Source organism: Schistocerca gregaria, chromosome X (assembly GCF_023897955.1).
Source record: "Schistocerca gregaria isolate iqSchGreg1 chromosome X, iqSchGreg1.2, whole genome shotgun sequence".
Lineage (NCBI taxonomy): Eukaryota > Metazoa > Arthropoda > Insecta > Orthoptera > Acrididae > Schistocerca > Schistocerca gregaria.
This window is the reverse complement of record NC_064931.1, coordinates 807,158,862-807,179,181: the sequence shown is the minus strand read 5'-3', so window position 1 is coordinate 807,179,181 and position 20,320 is coordinate 807,158,862. Positions and strand designations below refer to the sequence as shown.

The following is a 20,320-nucleotide window of genomic DNA, read 5'->3' as shown; positions in this document are numbered from 1 at the left end:
TCTGTAATAGAACTGTAGATAAAATTTTATTAACATTCAGTTACATCACAACATTTGTGTTTAAACTGGAATCTAACTGAATCGCTTGACAATCCCACCTGTGATCCAAGTTTGTGGATCACCACAATATTCATGCTGATTGATAAAATGAGAGGCAGGGATATAAACTAGGTACACGCTGGTACAATCCAACTGTAAATCGGAAATTCCTTATGGACTGTGATCATGAATATGCTTCCTTACTGATATGGGGTTTCTGGGAATTATGCCATGTTCTAAGGAAAATACTTGTGCCTACACTGGCCGTGAGAGCCTGTGCTGCATGATCATGAATGTACTTCTTTGCAAATTTCCAAGTACGTACGTCAGGATACTACACACTGATTCACCATGTTGAATGAATTCATAGCTGATCCCAATTAACAACTTGTCATATTTTTTCTAAAATTCACGCTTTTCTATTTGTTGGCCTATTTAATATTACAAGCAAGCCAATGTACAGCTCTATGAAGACAAGTTCTGTGTTTCAACTGAGAAGTAACTGCATCACTTTTGCCTCCTGACATTAGTTGCTACAATGACCTAAACCACACTTGGGGTTGTCAAATGGTACTAAAACTGTAACTGAAAGTAAAGCTGAAGCTGTGCGTCATTTATAGTTGGATACATGCAAATACAAACTATTTGAACTTCATCTGTAACACCAATAATACAGGTTATCTGTCTTTAATTCCAGCCCTTCTAAGCATCTTGGGCTTATAAACAACTTTGAAAAGTGGCAAAGTTGATGCATTTCTGCCTGGAAACAGTACTGAACTAAACACTTCATTCAATTCTGTTTTATGGATGTCTTATCATGGTAGACTGCTTACAAGAGAAGTTGATATCATCTTACTGCCAAGAAACTCCTAGAATATTCCTTATCTGTGTTGTCAGCAAGAATGTTGTACCAGCACACACACCTTGATGGTCGTCTACATTAAGAGAAAATACCATTGCTCCTCCATAAGAGCTACTGGCGATATACTTTGCCTGTAACAAGAGAAACAAATTTAATGGTACACTTTTTGCAAATTCCTACTTCAGTGCTGAGCAAACAAAAAAACCCTCGTGAAAATACACATCACTGTCGCTGAGTAAAAGACAATGCATGCTAATAGAGAAACTGTCATAATAAAAGTTGACAGCAACAGGGTTTGGCACATACTGATGTTGACCACAGCAGCATGATGTCTAACATGACACACTAGCTTTGCTCAATGAGTTACCCTAAAATAATATCCCATACTTCCCTTAGTTTTATACCACCTACATATGACAACAGTCACACTGCCAATAAAGATTTGTTTCATTATTTCAGCAGTTCTGTTGTATGCTGTTCAAAACAATTTCATGGAGCATAATTCCAAGCACTGAATACTGTGAACCTCATGTAATTTCTCAAATTTTAAGCATTTGCAGGATGGAATCCTATTGTAGGTTCCAAACTGCACATAGTGACTGGAAAAAAATTAATTACAATAAATTAGAAAGACGAAAATTAGTAATCTCCACAAAGATAGAATTAACAGCTCCTAACACTATACCATTATCAGGATGTTTATATCAACTCAAATTAAGTAAATTTAAATCCGCCAAGTCTGATGAGGACTAATAAGTCCTACTGACATGCCTTGGTTCCTGTAGCTGACTGTTATTCCAACTGCAACAGCTTTCTGTGGAAAATACAGTGAGGAATTAAGGACTACCTGGCTGCTTGCGTGTAGGTCTGTCACCATGAGAGTACAGTGCATGTGCACTTAAATCGATGTGAGAAGCTTTCCAGTGACTGCAGCAGTCCTGTCAATGCAGGTCGAAAGCACTTTTCTACTGTCCAGTGTTTTAGTCCACTCAGTTTTGAATCATTATAATACATTTTGAATTTCATGCTCACAAAAAGAATGCATGCTATTAAATATCTATTAACACTTTTCATTTAATGTTACACAAAAGTATAGAGGCTGGAGAAGGCCTGCAGCTTGCTAAAAAGAAACACTTGTACATCACTCAACATCATTTTTAATGCCCTTTTGTTAAAATTTGTGGAGAAATTCATTTGCTGATTAGGAGTTACACACCAGTCCTACAACTAACATGAGACTACTTGTAAGCTTTGATTTCATGACTGAATAAACTAAAACTAAAAAACTCCGTCCATGAAGGCCCAACAGTACCGACAAGCTGCCTTATCATACTCAGCCCATAGGCGGCACTGGATTTGGATATGGATGGGCATGTGGTCAGCATACAGCTCTCCCAGCCATGTCGGTTTATGACATTGGAGCCACTCCTCAGTTTCTCTCAAGGGCTGAGTGCACTCTGCTTGTGAACAGTGTTCAGCAGCCTGGATGGTTACCCATCCAAGTGCTAGCCCGGAATACAGCTCTTAATTTTGGTGATGTGACGGGGAGACGTTTTCACCATTGCGGCAAGGCCGTTGGCCTGACTGAATAAACAGTTTCATGAATTTGTGGTTCTGATTGCAGACTCGAGCAGCTATTGTAAACAACTTTGGGAACTGTTCACAAGGGATATTCTTGCAGAAGATTTCCAGTGTTCCCACAGTATGAAATCACTCACTCATCATATGATTACACTGAGTCTCTGAGGTCCAAAAGAATTTCAGGAAGTGCCCTTTCAATGTCCGCTGAAAAAGAAGTTGCAGGAGTATTAAAATCACATTCAAAATTATTTAAACCTCTAAATTTAGTGTCAAAGTTCTCTCTCAGAAAGTATAGCTATCAAATCCATTGAAATGTTCAGTCAGTGCCTACTTTTCAGATTTCTTCTACATACAATTAGCGTATTGTTTGGAAAGTACACGCATAAACTTTATGAAAGTTGCTTTACACTCTACAATAATTTGTTTGTTTATGATAATTTGTTTCTGTATGTTTGCCATTCAAAGGTGTGCTCAAGATATTCGGATGCTTGGCTAGATCAGTTAGAAAAGTAAGATCTAATACCCAATGGGTGTAGTACATCACAAAAATGAGGCACATCATAATATTCTCAGTTGAATTCTTCCAGGAAAGATGTGAACTGCCGATGCCCCAAACCATGTGATATGAGTGTATTGTATGCAATTTGAAACTACAACTCTAATGCCATTTTTACTGCCACATCTTAATCACATTTACTTCGAATTTAAAAGTAGGGTCATCAGTGAAGAACATGGGGTTGCCCAGCATTCTGGAAAACTTAGAGGAAACTTGAGAAATTTTTGCATTTTGCCTAAAAACTCTGGAAAAAGTATGGTATCTGATTTGCTTCTGGGCAGAGATATTTGCTTGACTTCCCTCCAATCTGTGGTCAGAGAATTAATTAAAAAAACTGTCAAATAAGAAGTTTGTAGAAGCAGACTAGCTTCAAAATAGACCTGAGTGACAACATTAATTAGTTGCAACCTTAGAATGTGGATACCTGGCACAGAACTAAAAAAAAGCTCTAGGTCAATGTGACACATCAAAGAAAAATATCGTGACATTCTGGAATGAGCGCATCACATCAATGAAGATTATGGAATCAATAAGTCTAGGTGAATTGTCCCTGGCATATTCTTTTACAAAGGGCATCCCATGATTAGACCCAGAAGTGGCAATTAACACTGATCATGAGAAAAGACAGGTATAGCACAAGAACCCATCTCATTACCTTAAATCACATTTTTAGTCATGAGAATCATGCATTGTCCAGGAGTTCAAAAATCAAGTAGAAATCATGTCAGGACAGGATATCCTCAAAGAATTTGATGGGGATCATGTTCGTATCAGTCAGTTCTGGATTATGGTCATCTGGATCAAGAACGGACATGGAAAACGTGAGGTGGTTTATGGGGTTGTTTGTAGTCTGTTCCATGATGATGCCAGCCTTGAATGAGGTTACTCTGATAACTCTATTCTGGTGAAAAATATTATTGAAACCTCCCTCACAGCTATTCATGATGCAGTCAAAGTAGTAGTTCCACCACTAAAACCTAATTTCTTATGACTTCTTTTCATGTTCATGTCTGTGTCCTTATCAGACTAGTCTATTACCATTACACCCATAATTGTTTTCAGAATGAGATTTACACTCTGCAGCAAAGTGTGCGCTGCTATGAAACTTCCTGGCAGATTAAAACTGTGTGCCGTACCGAGACTCGAACTTGGGACCTTTGCCTTTCGTGGGCCAGTGCTCTACCATCTGAGCTACCCAAGCACGACTCGCGCCCCATCCTCACAGCTTTACTTCTGCCAGTATCTCGTCTCCTACCTTCCAAACTTCACAGAAACTCTCCTGCAAACCTTGCAGATGGCAGAGCACTTGCCTGTAAAAGGCAAAGGTCCCGAGTTTGAGTCTTGGTCTGGAACACAGTTTTAATCTGCTAGGAAGTTTCATAATTGTTTTGCTCAAATTCCATTTGAATTTTATTCTTAGATCTCTTTTTAGAAAGTGTAATTTTTTACTGACATAGGTAATGCAATTTGTTTTTATGTCTATGTCCTCCCAACAGCTGATTACTCCTAATCTAAATGTTTATTATTGTTTTACTTCCTTGGCAACCTAGTGTCATTCTAATTGTCATGTAATTTTTTGTTCAAATTACATTTTACACTTAATTCTGTTGTCAGATCTGGGTATGATTATTTCTTGGTTAAAATAAACCATGTTCATTGTAAGTCTTTATCCAAGTATAGTCTCTATTACATTCCAATATATTGACAAAATTCACAGATTTTGTTATTGAATTGATAAAAGTTGGTTAGGGAGTAATTACAGTACAACCCTGGGAAAATAAAAAATTGGGTGGGAAAAACAATTAGCATTGAAAGCATGTTTATCATGAACACCAGCATCCAGACTGAACTGAACTCCTGGTTGGAATGTGCTGCTATATACACAGAGTATTCATAAATATACATGAGAAATTTTGAGAACCATCTAGAAATGATAAATATTAAATATCAAATAATTGCTGTTGGGTGGCTGTGAACTGGTGAGTCACAATACACCAGCCAACAGTGCTCTCAGTCCTTTTTCTGGGCATCTAGAGTTCAGATGCAAGACAGCTGTCTTGCTTCTTAGGTCCTGATGCAGTGTTTCACATAGTCCTCCTGAGCCTCAACATCAAGAGCATATTGGCCAGTATCTTATTAAAGCATTCTGTGAGGCCATTCGTATGTGGGTGGTAAGCAGTTGTCATCTTGTGAGTGGTGTAACAACATGAAGTTACCTCTGTCCAAGTGTTAACTGGAAAAATTTCTCTACAATCAGAAAGCATCACACTGAGTGCTCTGTACTTCATAATGATATCTGCTACTCTGAGGTGACAAAAAGCATGGGATAGTGATGGTATTGCATACACAAGGTATAAAAAGGCAGTGCATTGGCAGAGCTGTCGTTTGTACTCAGGCGACCCATGTAAACATGTTTCCAACATAATTATGGCCACATGATGGGAATTAAAAGGCTTTGACTGTGGAATTGTGGTTGGAGCAAGATACATGAGACATACTATTTTGGAAATCGTTAGGGATATCAATATTCAAAGATCCACAATGTCAAGAGTGGGCCAAGAATACCAAATTTCAGGCATTATGTCTCACCAAGGACCATCCAGTGGCCAAAGCCCTTCACTTAACAACCGAGAGCAGTGGCATTATGTAGAGTTGACAGTGCTAACGCACAATCAACACTCCACAAGATAACTGCATCAACGTGAGATGTACATTGAACTTATCCATTATAACATTGCGGCAAAATTTTGTGTTCATGGGCTATGGCAGAAGACAAATAATGCGAACGCCTTTGCTTTCAGTGCAACATTGCCTACAGTGGCTCTCCTGGCCTCGTGAACATGTTGGTTGGACCCTAGATGACTGGAAAACTGTGACCTGGTCAGATGAATCCTCATTTGGGTTTAAAATGGTTCAAATGGCTCTGAGCACTATGCAACTTAACTTCTGAGGTTATCAGTCACCTAGAACTTAGAACTAATTAAACCTAACTAACCTAAGAACATCACACACATCCATGGCCAAGGCAGGATTCGAACCTGCGACCGTAGTGGTCGCTCGGTTCCAGACTGCAGCACCTAGAATCGCACGGCCACTCCGGCCAGTGTAGTAGGGTTTAAGTATGGTGCAAATCCCATGAAGCAATGAACCCAAGTTGTCAACAAAGTACTGTTGCAAGCTTCTGGTGGCTTGTGAGCTGTGTTTACATGGAATGGACTGGGTCCTCCAGTCCAGCTAAGACCAATCTCAGCCATTCATGGACTTCATGTTCCCAAACAACAATGAGATTTTTATGGATGACAGTGCACCATGTCACCAAACCACAATTGTTCACAGTTGGTTTGAAGGACATTTTGAGTGAATGATTTGGCCATCCAGATCACCTGACACGAATACCATCAAACATTTATGGGATGGGTCAGTTCATGCACTAAATCCTGCACTCTCAATACCTTTGCAATTATGGACTGCTGTAGAGGCACCGTGGCTCAATATTTCTGCAGGTGGCTTCCAATGACTTGTTGAGTCCATGTCACGTCGAGTTGCTACCCTATGCCAAGCAAAAGAAGGTTTGACATAATATTAGGAGGTATCCCATCACTTTAGTCACCTCAGTGTGCAAGGTGCCTTACAATTTCCAAGCTTCGGCAGTCAGAACAAGCACAGTGAGGGGGTAGCCAGTGCAGACTAATGTCCATTGATTGCCAGTTGTCGACTCCAGGAACCTCCAAAAGAGACCAATTCCAATCCAGTAGAATGCTGCTGTTGCAGGTGGAATTGGTACCAGTGCCCATGGAGGTAATTGTGGCATGTGCTTGCTTTACTGGGATTCCTTACAGTGGCTCACATAGTGCTTATTGGATTGGTGGAGGTCTGACCAGCGATACGTGTGTCTGTCAGATTCTGTCTAGGGGCTTCATGAATCCCAAATACCATTTGTTGGGAGTGTTATGGAAAAACTTCAAGATAGCTAGCTGTAGATAAGTTAGGATGACAAGCAACCATTTCCGCCCCATCAGATCATATCATAGTTCCTCTTATACAATGTTTTTTTTTTTTTTTTTTTTTTTTTTAATTGGAATTCTCCTTTGGTCAGTTCCTCCTCCAAGGCTTTCAGCAGTCCTGGATGTTCCCCCTGTTCCATGGAAACATCATTTAATGTAGTGATAACTGATTTCATCCATGCTGCTGTATTCCACCAAAGGATTCCTTGAAAGGCAGTCAGCCTTCACTTCTGTATATCACTGTGATGTCATACTGGAGCCTCAGTGCCCATGCCAATCAACCCAACAGATCTTTCAGGCCAATCTACCAGCCTAGAGAATTGTGGTCCACCACAACAGTGAATGGCTCAAAAAACTGCAAGGCACTCATTCTTGGGTGCAGAATAGTCATTCTGGACTTCGAGAGTACTCAGGAAGCAAGAGCTATTGTCTTTTAGCAGTTTCAACTCAGTAGCTGTCAGGAGTTATGAAGCAATGTTATCCCAGTCAGCCTCAATGTGCCAGTAGTCTGATCACATGTCTACAATCAAGATATACTTTGCTCTTTTCAAGCAGTCCAGGGTGTCATCTGTAAGCAACAATGGATAAACATCTTATTTCATGATTTTGTTCAGTCATCAATAGTTGACACAGTAATGCCATGTCATCATTCTGTTTCACAAGGACCATACGAGAGGACCAAGGACACCCTGAAGGTCCCATGATGTGACCTTGCAGCATATTTCTCTACCTCTTCCCAGATTAACCACCATTCACTGGTGATGCTCTATACGAGTGCTGACTAATAGGACAATGATCCCCAATACTGATATAGTGTTTTATCATAGACTTTCTGGTCTGACTTTTCTCCACTCTGGATCTGAAAGCATCCAAAAACTGGTGCAGGATGGCTAACACTCAGTGATGTTCCTCGGTCAGGCTGAATCCTTGATAGTAGCTTTTTCCACTGCATTGTCTGTAGTGGGAACACAGCACAATTCATTGTGGCTGGTACTGAGCTGTCATTCCTTGGCTGATTTGGCTTTTCTATTCACATAGCTTTAGGGATGAGTTGTGGCTTGTCATGACAGTGATCCAAAGTTCTCCTTGACCACCTGTGATGAGTATGATCATTGCTGGTATGTAGATTTAACTTGTAATCCTGAGTAGCTTTTTGCACTCAACAAAAGTTTCACAATTTAAATGAGCATCCAGATTGATGACTGTAACTAGTCTTGTTGATGACAACATCTTCAAAGGCAAATAACCACCCACAGTAATCTTTGTTGAGTGTGCTTGATGAAATAGCATTGCCAATCTGGAGCAATGACCTTCTTCAGTTTATGACTGATTGTGATGCCTGCAAGACATCCCACCCGAGGCTGAAATTATGACTCCATTCTGTTAAAACGATGAATTCGAAAGGCTGTGTTTCTTCATTGATGGTTATTCTCGCAATACATGTTCCCATTTGTGGCCATCAGCACAATCACATTCATATCATGAAATAAGTCTTTTTTAGCTGGTGATGATAAGCACTTGACAGGACACAGAAACAAGCCCGAATCGAATAACACCCAGACAGGTTCACCACCATTGAGATTTCCTGGTAACTGTTGTCCATGGAGGATTTACATGTGTTATGGCCTCACCTACATAAATGGTCACTTTGTTTAATTATAACGAATTCAGCAGCTAGGTGAGCAGCTGGTACCTACCTCTTTAGAGTTATGGCTTTGTCCTATAGGTCGACTGCAATCGTCTGCAGTAGACTGGCATGACGGTTGACATCTGGCAACATAGTAGTCATTGAACATTCATTTTAATTCTCTCAGTAGCTCACATCATCTCCATCCTCAAAATTTTTGTTTTTCTGTAAGGGTGTTATACCTGGCATAGAAGGTGGTTGTACCTGTTTTGGTTGGATACTGGGCTGTCATTTGACAGCTGTGGCATAAGTCTGAGTTGGCCAAGTTCATTCTACAAATTCTCTTTTACCTACTGATGATGTAAGGGCGTTGACAGTGATGGCTGTTATCTCCTGTTTACTTGGTCCAACAATTCTGGCTGGCATACATTGCTATATCTCTTCTCTGTAGTGTCGAGTCGGAGAGGAATTGTTACCGTTGTGGGAGGAAAGGTCATGTGAAGGTTCAATGCAGACAGCCGCAGTACTATGCTTGTAAACGCTATGGTCACAAGGCAAATGAGTGTTTTAGTAAGCAGAATGGTAATGGGAGTAAACAGGAAAAAGCGTTAAACAGGAAAGGGAGTGTTTTGTCCGTCAGAAGACATTCCCGGTAAGCAGAAGTATGGTGAAAACTAGTACAGAGACGGATTGTTGCTTGATGGCTGTTGTAAGGAATAACAGATGTAAGTTTTTGATTGATACAGGGGCACATGTATGTGTTGCTAGTCTAGACCTCGTGGGTAGGGGAAGACTAGGTACTTCTAGGTATAGATTATGTGGAGTAGGAAATAATGAGTTGCAATCATTGGGTACAACACAGCTCGATTTTAAGATTGGAACTGTAGAGTTTGGAGAGCAAATGGAAGTGTTGCCAACTGTGGGACAAGGGTATTCTGTGATTCTCGGACTGGACTTCCTCGATAAACACCATGCCAAAATTAAACTTTCACAGCGTACAGTTGAACTTAGTGGAAACATGTTTTCAATGGGTACAACAGCTGTAAATGTTTCTACGTTGCGAGGTGCATCCGTTGCTAAGATGTCACCAATTGAACCACGTACAAGGGCATTAAAGATGATTACGCATGTCAAAGTGCCTTCAGGTACAGAGAAGTTTGGTTGTCAGTAGGTACCGATGTACCACAGCAGAGACTATGTGTGGTGGAGCCACTGTAGAGCAATGAAGCATTAGATGATATGCATTGTTTCATTAGGAGGAGCGTTGCGTGTGTAACGGATATAAATGGGGAACTGATGATTCCGGTCAGTGTAGATAATTTTGGGGCAGATGAAGTGGATCTCCCAAATGGTTTAGTGATAGCAAGTTTGGAAATACTCAACGATGAGGATATAGGTGAATCACAAGGTGATTATAACGTCAAGCAAACTGTCAAGGCATCTGTACTACGTGATAAGATTCATCATTTGGAGAATGGTGATCGGAAAGCTATGGAAGCTTTGTTATTAGAGTATTTAGATTTGTTTAATTCAGAAGGTCCATTACCAGCAACTCCTATAACTCAGCACCGTATACCAACTGGCGATAGTCCGCCAGTCTATAGAAAACCATACAGGATAGTGAAACACCTACAAACACTAGTGGAAGAATTTATTAATCAACAGCTAAGGGACAGTATTATAGAGAACAGTGAAAGCCCGTGGTCTGCCAACATAGTGGTAGTTCCTAAGAAGTCATTGGAGGGTACTAAAAGTATACGTTTTGTTGTGACTATCGTTTTTTGAACGCACAAACTGTAACAGATGTGTATCCAATACCGAACATCACGGAAACATTGGACAACCTAGGTCGGTGTAAATATTTTTCGACACTAGATCTAAAGAGTGGGTACCATCAGATAGAAGTAAGTCCCGAGGATAGACTGAAGATGGGCTTTACAACAAGCCTTGGTCAGTTTCAGTATCGCAGAATGCCATTTGGGTTGAAAAATGCTCCTGCTACTTTCCAGAGTCTGTTAGATGGTGTGCTTCGGGGACTGAAACCGAAGATTGCTTTGGTATACCTCGATGATATTGTTACTTTTTCACATAATATAAAGAGCATGTGGAACAACTGAACAAATTATTTAGTAGGCTAAGAGCGGTAAATCTTATGCGTAATGTCGAGAAATGTCAGTTTGATCAGATGCAAGTGACTTATCTTGGGCATATTATCCATCAGGATGGGGTAAGAACGGATCCTCGTCTAACGTCGGCTATCGTGATTTTCCAGTACCACAGACCACTAAATAAGTTCAGCAATATGTCGTTTTATGTAATTACTACAGACGATATGTAAAGGGGTTCGTGGAAATTAACGAGATTGTTAAAGAAAGGTCTTAAGTTTGAATGGACAGCACAGTGTCAGGAGGCATTCGAGAAGCTCAACAGATATTAACATCAGATCCAGTGTTGATACTTCCTGAGTTCGAACTATCTTGTGATGCTAGTAATATTGCTGTAGGTTGTATTCTTTCTCAGAGGGTTAATGGACAGGAACATCCAGTGGCTTATGCTTACAAGCAACTGAATAAGGCAGATAAGAATTATTCAGCTAGAGAGAAAGAAATGTTAGCAGTGATTTACGGTATCTCGTATTTTCGCTATTATTTATATGGACGTAAGTTCAAGGTGATTACAGATCACGCAGCATTGAAATGGTTGTTGGGGTTGAAAGATCCTTCAAGTTGTTTAACGAGATGGGCACTGAAACTAAGTGGATTTGACTATGAGGTAATTCACAAACCAGGGGTAAAACATACAAATGCAGATGCGCTTAGTAGAAAAATAGCAGCTGTACAAGTTGTGGGCATAAGTGAAAAGGAGTGGATAAAGGCGCAAGCCACTGGCAGAGAGTGTCAATTGTTCCGAACGCAACTGCAGTTTGAAATGCAGGACGGGTTGCTTTGCAGGAAGACGAAGTGCAGACTATGCATTGTAGTACCGGAGCCCCTGAGGGAAGAAGTGTTGAAACAAGCGCACGGCCATGTATTGTCGGGTCATGGTGGTAAAAGAATGACTGATAACTGAAAGGTTTTGGTGGAAGATGCGTTGCAATGATGTAGAGTAGTATGTGCAAAATTGTATACCGTGTGCACAGAGAGCAGATTTAAGTCATCAGAAAATTCAGTTACAGAGACTACCTGAAGCGGATCGTCCGTTCGCATTCATAGGATTAGACGTAATCGGGGCATTTAACAAGACCCATGCAGGTAATCGATATGTATTAACAATATTAGATCATTTTTCTCGATACCTGGTAATGGTAGCTACTCCAGATCAGAAGGCAAGCACTGTTTTGCAAGCCTTAGTAAATAACTGGTTGCTGAAGGATGGTGTGCCTGATACTATAATTACAGATCAAGGTAGTAACTGTATGTCGGAGCTGATGAAGCAGTTATGCCGTTTATTGAAAGTTAAGAAATTGCGGACAACCCCATTTCATCCTCAGTCGAATGGACGAACAGAACGGGTTCATAGGACATTAGTTAAGATGATTTAGTTATTACGTAAATTCAGAAGACACGGATTGGGAAGTGTATTTAAACCTGTTGACAAGCGCATATAATGCGAAAGTTCATACAGGAACGGGGCTATCTCCATATGAGGTAATTTATGGTCGGAAAATGCCATCACCATTTGATGTGCTCAAACCTCATGTAGGTTCACAGGATGAGTCAGTGAAGAATTTTGCCAAGAAATTGAGAGAGATTTGGCAAAGGGTACGGCGTACTAATACTAGAGCTTTGGAGAAACAAGAGAGTATTGAGAAAAGAACAGGTGCACTGCCACAATACAGAATTAGTCAATGGGTATTGTTGGCTAATCCTTATGTTCCGAAGGGTGAAACGAAGAAGTTTTTGACAAAATATTCTGGACTGTATCAGGTAAATGAAATAGTGTCTCCAGTGAACGTAAAGTTGCAGTTACCAACCAAGTCATCAGTAGTTCATGTTAGTAGGATTACGCTGTTTAAGGGTGCAGTGGGTGTGTTACTACAGATTGCTCCAGCAGTAACAAAGAGAACAGCAGAGGAATGTTCCTTACCACTTAGGTCTAGGGATAAGTAGATTAAGTGTCCTCGGGGAGGAACATGTGGTATTTATTGTTATTAGATAATAGGGTAGGTGTAATTTTTACTTGTCATTTGTGTGTTTTAGACGTGGTAAGGAAGGGAGCGATTGTCATGGTTTCCTTTTTCTTTCAGGTGCTGTGCCAGGATGTGGCCCGGGAAACTTTTCGTCAGTCTGGTATGCTACACTGTTGCAGAGGTGAGGTGGCAATCCACAATCATTCGTGTGAGATGCAGTTGTTCTTGGGGAATATGGGAACCTTAGAAAGCGAAAAGAAGGCGCGCTACTTCCGAGACTGAAATTTCAGAAAGTTGGGGAACACTGGATTTACTCTGTGTTTGAACTAGAGACCGTAGTCGCCACTTGTTACAGAAATGGTAGATTGACAGATATATAAAAGCTTGAATTGCAGGGCAGTGGGTTATTGATTAATGGCACTGGATGTGAAATAGTGGGGAAGCATTTTCACCTACCAGCTACTTTCACGGGTACAACAATGATTAATGTGACACAGCCTATCTTGTATTATCCAGAGGAACCACCACACATATTGCCTCGCCAGAACCTAACCTTTATTAATGAGTCCTGGGATCCTGCATTGCTACAATCTTTAGACAGCCTGATTATCTCAAAAAAAAGAGCAGATCTCAGTTAATCAACTACTGCAGCACGTGCAGCAATATCGGGAGAAACGTAAGCAAAACACAATTATATATGGTGTGTCAACGACTAGCATAATCTTAGTTCTAGTGTTTATTTGTGCAACTTACTTTTGTATACGGAAAAAGATGTCTCATTCTGAAATAACAACCGTACATCAAATACCTATGGGATGGATCAGGAATAGTGGAACGTAATATAAATAGATAACCAATGATAAGATTGGAATCAGATTATTAGCGGATAAAAAAAGTTTGACAGTGTTGAAGGAGTAGTTGTAAGATACCTGTAGAGTATAAGGAAGTATGGTGTGCATAACCAGTAAGTCCAGAATTGTAAAATTCGGGACGAATTTTCTTAAAGGGGGGGGGGGGGATGTGTAGTGTTGCGGAATAGTAAAGAGTTAGAAACGTGAAATATTGTCAAAGTTTCGTTTCCTATGCTGAGAGCCAGAGGCAGTAAGTTAGCCAAGAGGTTTGCACATATATCGGAATGTGTCGCCACGCAGGGGCAATGGCCTGGTTACACACAACAGGTGAGAGAGAATTACTTAGCACGCGGGTTTGTGTTAGACGGAGACTTTCGTAGAGTGCAAGACAGAGGTATAGCATCAGCTGTACTGCATTTCACAACTTCGCGTAAGTCTGCCGCAACAACACGTAACTCTGTCACAAGAACACCTAAGGGGCGAGTACGACAGCTTTGATAACAACAAGGCACTCGGACTCGCACTTGCAGTTAGATGTGTACTGGGACGCTGCATAGCGCTCAGCTCAGTGATCGACGTGTTAATCTTTATTAAGGAGATGTTGCAGTAAGGGCGGCCCATCCAGCAGCAGACGTGAGGGGACAGTACGAGCTCTGGTCCTCTCTGCTGCCGCTGTCAATCATCAACTCAGGATTAGCAGACATCGTGGAAGACCCGCTCACCGCCAATGCCGACCACATCAGTGAGTCGTTGTTGAGATTGTGTGGGGCCTAGGCCCTGTGCATCAGCTGTCACAACCGGGTGAGCCGACGACACTGGGGGACTGCAGCCCGTTCCGCCCGTCCACCACAGACGAGCCACCAGGAGGGGCAGGGAAGAAGACGGGGTGGAATAGAGTACACTCCGCACTACGAAGACGCCTCTTGTGCCGACAGTGTTGGGACTCCAACCCAGTGCCTCCAAGCGCAGCAGCTTACTGTCCGCAGCCGGGCGTCACCAGCCACGGGTGGCCGAAGTAAGGGCCGCTACATCACAGCATGCGGCGCTGCGCTAGCAAGACTGGTGCGGCCAGGATCTGGTGTCATCACTACGAGTCAGTGAGGACTCATGGAAGGTCTTTGATATCACCAAGCCACATTGTACTCGGCAGGAATAAAGGTGTTATGAATTAATAATGTTTCTTTGGCGTTTCTGATGCTTCTACAGCCATTTCCTAGCATACTGACAACTGGAGAGGTCACCTCTCAGCCATCCAGTCCACTGTAGGTGACCGGGATGACCGGGGCATCTACATCTCTTACTACATGACATATTAGAGTGTTGAGGTCATGGTGGTCTTCCATAACTGCTATGGGTACCACTATCAAAAATCAGTTTCATTTCTTTCATCCGACACTCTTCTGTTGCATTATGTCAATGCGGTGGCACCACTTGGTGAATTCCTACGTTATAGTGATGTTCGTTTCCAAAAGAGCTTGGTACATGTCTTCTGTGTCTTTCAAGTGTGAGATTTTGTCAACTACTGTCATAATCAGATGCACAATGATAAATAGGGTCAAAACATTGTGTACATATGACTGTCGTTTCCTCCCTGATGATGGGCTCTGTTCTTCCATTAAGTGGACTTCTTATTGTCACCAAATGTTTTCTTCAGATTAGCCTTGAGTTTGTGCCAGCTGATGAGCTTCTCTTCATTGCTCTCGAGCCATCACTGGGCTGGGCTGTCCAAATAAGGGAACACAGTTGCCAATCACTTAACGCACTCCACCTGTTGTATATGGCAACTCTGTCAAATCCTTTCAGCCATATCACCAGGTCCTGACCAGCACCTGCGGAAAACACTACTGGATGCCTATGTTCAACTGCTTCTTACTGTTTCAGAATCCCTTGGTTTCCTGAGGATATATGATTGGGAACAATGTACTGCTTGTATCCCAGTTCCTCTCCAAATAGGTGATAGCTTTTGTAGTGTCTAATTGGAGCCACGGTGACGTAGATGTTTAGAAGCAGATAGCATCTCCACCAAACTATCTCACATTGTAACCATAATTCTAATTCGAAAGCAGTGTCAGCAATGAAGCACACAACATCTAGCACTGAAAGTAGGTTTATTACAAACAAAGTAAAAGAACTAAACTGAACTCCTGGGTGGAAAAAGCTGCTGCACGTACAACCATTGAATATTCCAGAATATACAAATATAAGAAATTTCAAGAACCTTACAGAAATGATAAATAGTAAATATCAAATAACTGCTGATGGTTGGGTTTGAACTGGTGACCTGTGACATGCCGGCCAACAACTGACCACTACACCACATTCCATGCAGCACAACTTGAAGCAACATTGGCACAATTTTCTAGCAGATTAACACAATGTAGAACGCAGTGCATCACTTGTATTTCCTGCTTGATATCAACTTCTTTGGACTTCTTTTTCAGACCAAAGCAACAGTATCAATCGTATGACCAATTATTACAAGAGTTGAATTCATTGTGATAAACAATAACTTTTCCCAACAAATGTCGTGCTTGCCGATGTTTTCTAAGCAAGAAAATGTGATAAGCCATAGAGCTTGTGTCATACATTTGGACCAAATCAAGGAGTTCCTCCATCATGTTGAAATCACCTCTCACAAACATGGCAAACTGAGCAATGTCAGTGTTTTAATGCAGAGGCAAAGAGAGAAAAATGGAACAAATCTATGTTCCTGTCTTTCAACAGTGCTTCCACACTTCTTGCCTTTCCTCCTGTACTTCTGAAAACTGCTCTCATTGCAAGAGGAACTGTTTTGAAAAGATAAACTTCCTCTGGGCATAAAGTTGTTTTATCAGTCACGAAGCATTATTTCAGAAACTATCTATTGCTGAAAAGACACTAGTTAAGCTATTTCGAGAGCCATTGTGTAGCTTAGCTTCACTGCTGTACAATTGCGCATTGCATGATTTTCATCCTGTAGGTACATGTAGACCAAATGTGGGAAAGTACAGTCTACAAGAAAAGTGTAATGATAGTTGATTTTGCTGTAAGCAAAAACCTCACCATAAGCGTCACCATATTCCCACAAACGAATATCCATAAAGGGACATGGAAATCTCAAGATGGAGAGACAATCAACTTATAACAAGAAATCATGGCTCAGACAATAAGGATGTTAGGGTGAAGAGGGAAGCTGATGCTGGTTTGGATCACGTGTGGCAATGATCAAGTATAGGCATAGGATATCAACAAAAATTATAATCATGTAAAAGGAGACAGGAAGTATAATGTGGATCCAGCCACCATCAGTCAGAGGGAAAGAGCAGAATTCAAAAGAGAAATGGATGAAGAGATCAAAGAGATTGTCATTGAGGGGAAAGCTAGCCCCAAAGGGCATTGGCGACAGATGACAGACCTCAAGCTGGAACTGAAAAATAGAGTAAGATGAAGTCAGTGGTGTGATAATGATTGTGAGAAGGCTATTGAGGAACAAAATAGTGCAAGGAAGATGATGCTCTATGAGATACATGAACTTCTGGAGAAAATTATGAGGAAATGAGATGTAAAGCAACAAATATGTGAAAAAAAGAAAAAAAACAGAATCTGAGGAGAGATGGAAAGACATTGAGGAATGTGGAAGTGAAAGGATGTTAAAAGAATGTTTAAGGGAATAAGAGAGAGAAAACAAGGATGGAAGCCTCAGATACCAATACACAGGGATAAAGAAGGAAAATTGATCAAAGGTACAACTAAAATCATAGAATGATGGGATGAATATTTTAAATAACTATTGAAACCTGGGAAATCCAGGAATTTGATGAAGAGGAATGGATGGATCAAGCTGGTAGTCATTATGATTAGGAAGAGGAAACAACAGTGGAAGAAATTATCGTAGCTGTTAAGCAGATGAGGAACAACAGAGCTATGAGTGTAGATAAGATACCAAGTGAAATTGTCAAGAAAACATATGAATTGGTTCAGAGAATATGGAGAAGTGGAAAATGCCAACAAACTGGAACATAGCCATAGTTATACCAATAGTGATATACACTCCTGGAAATGGAAAAAAGATCACACTGACACCGGTGTGTCAGACCCACCATACTTGATCTGGGCACTGCGAGAGGGCTGTACAAGCAATGATCACACGCACGGCACAGCGGACACACCAGGAACCGCGGTGTTGGCCATCGAATGGCGCTAGCTGCGCAGCATTTGTGCACCGCCGCCGTCAGTGTCAGCCAGTTTGCCGTGGCATACGGAGCTCCATCGCAGTCTTTAACACTGGTAGCATGCCGCGACAGCGTGGACGTGAACCGTATGTGCAGTTGACGGACTTGGAGCGAGGGCGTATAGTGGGCATGCGGGAGGCCAGGTGGACGTACCGCTGAATTGCTCAACACGTGGGGCGTGAGGTCTCCACAGTACATCGATGTTGTCGCCAGTGTCGGCGGAAGGTGCACGTGCCCGTCGACCTGGGACCGGACCGCAGCGACGCACGGATGCACGCCAAGACCGTAGGATCCTACGCAGTGCCGTAGGGGACCGCACCGCCACTTCCCAGCAAATTAGGGACACTGTTGCTCCTGGGGTATCGGCGAGGACCATTCGCAACCGTCTACGGTCCCGCTCACCGTTAGGCCATCTTCCGCTCACGCCCCAACATCGTGCAGCTTGCCTCCAGTGGTGTCGCGACAGGCGTGAATGGAGGGACGAATGGAGACGTGTCGTCTTCAGCGATGAGAGTAGCTTCTGCCTTGGTGCCAATGATGGTCGTATGCGTGTTTGGCGCCGTGCAGGTGAGCGCCACAATCAGGACTGCATACGACCGAGGCACACAGGGCCAACACCCGGCATCATGGTGTGGGGAGCGATCTCCTACACTGGCCGTACACCTCTGGTGATCGTCGAGGGGACACTGAAGAGTGCACGGTACATCCAAACCGTCATCAAACCCATCGTTCTACCATTCCTAGACTGGCAAGGGAACTTGCTGTTCCAACAGGACAATGCACGTCCGCATGTATCCCGTGCCACCCAATGTGCTCTAGAAGGTGTAAGTCAACTACCCTGGCCAGCAAGATCTCCGGATCTGTCCCCCATTGAGCATGTTTGGGACTGGATGAAGCGTCGTCTCACGCGGTCTGCACGTCCAGCACGAACGCTGGTCCAACTGAGGCGCCAGGTGGAAATGGCATGGCAAGCCGTTCCACAGGACTACATCCAGCATCTCTATGATCGTCTCCATGGGAGAATAGCAGCCTGCATTGCTGCGAAAGGTGGATATACACTGTACTAGTGCCGACAATGTGCATGCTCTGTTGCCTGTGTCTCTGTGCCTATGGTTCTGTCAGTGTGATCACGTGATGTATCTGACCCCAGGAATGTGTCAATAAAGTTTCCCCTTCCTGGGACAATGAATTCACAGTGTTCTTATTTCAATTTCCAGGAGTGTATATACCAAAAGTGATAAAACAAATTGCAGTAGCCACAGAGGAGCAGCATTGGTGAATGCTACCTTAAGATACTTCCTAGGATACTGAACAAGAAATTATGACCATAAGCAGAAGACATGATTGGGGAATAAGCAGCTGCCAGCAGAAAGTCGTATACTCCTAGCTCACTTATTTGTTACATAGTTTAGTTTTTAATTTCTTTGCTTGTTTCTGGTACTTGCATTGTTTAATTCATAAGTTTCGGGCGTATTATAGTATTTGAGAGTTGTAGCATCGCATTTTAGTACCTGAATAGTGTAAAACTGTGTAGTCTCCTTCCGCTGCCGAGCAGTGTGTCAGCAGTGCACAAGTAGCAGCATTACTGCATTTACTAGGCAACCTTGTATTTTAATAACCGTTTTAAATTTTGTGTCGATTTGTTTGTGCCCTCTGTAGATTAGTTCAATTGTTCTTTGCACAACAGTTTTTAGCATGGATAGGGACTGCAACTGCTGTGTTCGGTTGCAGGCTGAGTTGGCATCCCTTCGCTCCCAGCTTCAGGCAGTGTTGGCTTCGGTCACACAGCTTGAGGCTGTTGCCAGTGGGCATCACTGTGGGGGTCCGGATGGGTGTTTGTCAGGGACGGCCAGCTCATCCCACACAACCCCCGATCGGACTATGACTGTGGCTGCCCGGGATACTGCCCACATTGGGGCTGATCCCTCACCTGCGGTAAAGTGGGAGGTCATCTTGAGGTGTGGCAGGGGCCGAAAGACATTCCGGAGGGCTGAACAGAAGGCTTCTCCAGTTTGTCTGACGAACCGGTTTCAGGCTCTGTCTCAGGCTGATACTGATCTTCGGCCGGACATGGCTGCTTGTCCTGTTCCAGAGGTTACCCCTCAGTCTGTAAGATCTGGGCAGTCGCAGAGGGTGGGCTTACTGGTAGTTGGGAACTCCAACGTCAGGTGCGTAATGGGGCTCCTTAGGGACATGGCAGCAAGAGAGGGGAACAAAACCAATATGCACTCCATGTGCATACCAGGGGGAGTCATTCCAGATGTGGAAAGGGTCCTTCCGGATGACATGAAGGGTACAGGGTGCACCCATCTGCAGGTGGTCGCTCATGTTGGCACCAATGATGTGTGTCACTATGGATCAGAGGAAATCCTCTCTGGCTTCCGGCGGTGAAGACTGCTAGTCTCACTAGCGGAATGAAAGCAGAGCTCACCATCTGCAGCATCGTCAACAGGACTGACT

General features: G+C 42.6%; 1 protein-coding gene across 5 annotated transcripts in view; it reads right to left on the bottom strand.

The window, feature by feature from the left end:
- The window catches only part of LOC126297459 (acidic mammalian chitinase-like), a 200,147-nt gene continuing 179,827 nt past the window's right edge, over window positions 1-20,320 (bottom strand). For 2 of the 5 annotated variants that reach the window (XM_049988326.1, XM_049988325.1), the window contains one exon: window positions 3-1,032. In XM_049988326.1, coding sequence (XP_049844283.1) covers window positions 892-1,032 — 141 coding nt within the window. In that variant the 3' untranslated portion in view covers window positions 3-891. Of the gene's footprint in view, window positions 1,033-2,068; window positions 2,687-20,320 lie in introns of those variants that run through there. The other 3 variants (XM_049988323.1, XM_049988327.1, XM_049988324.1) reach the window with 3 other exon arrangements.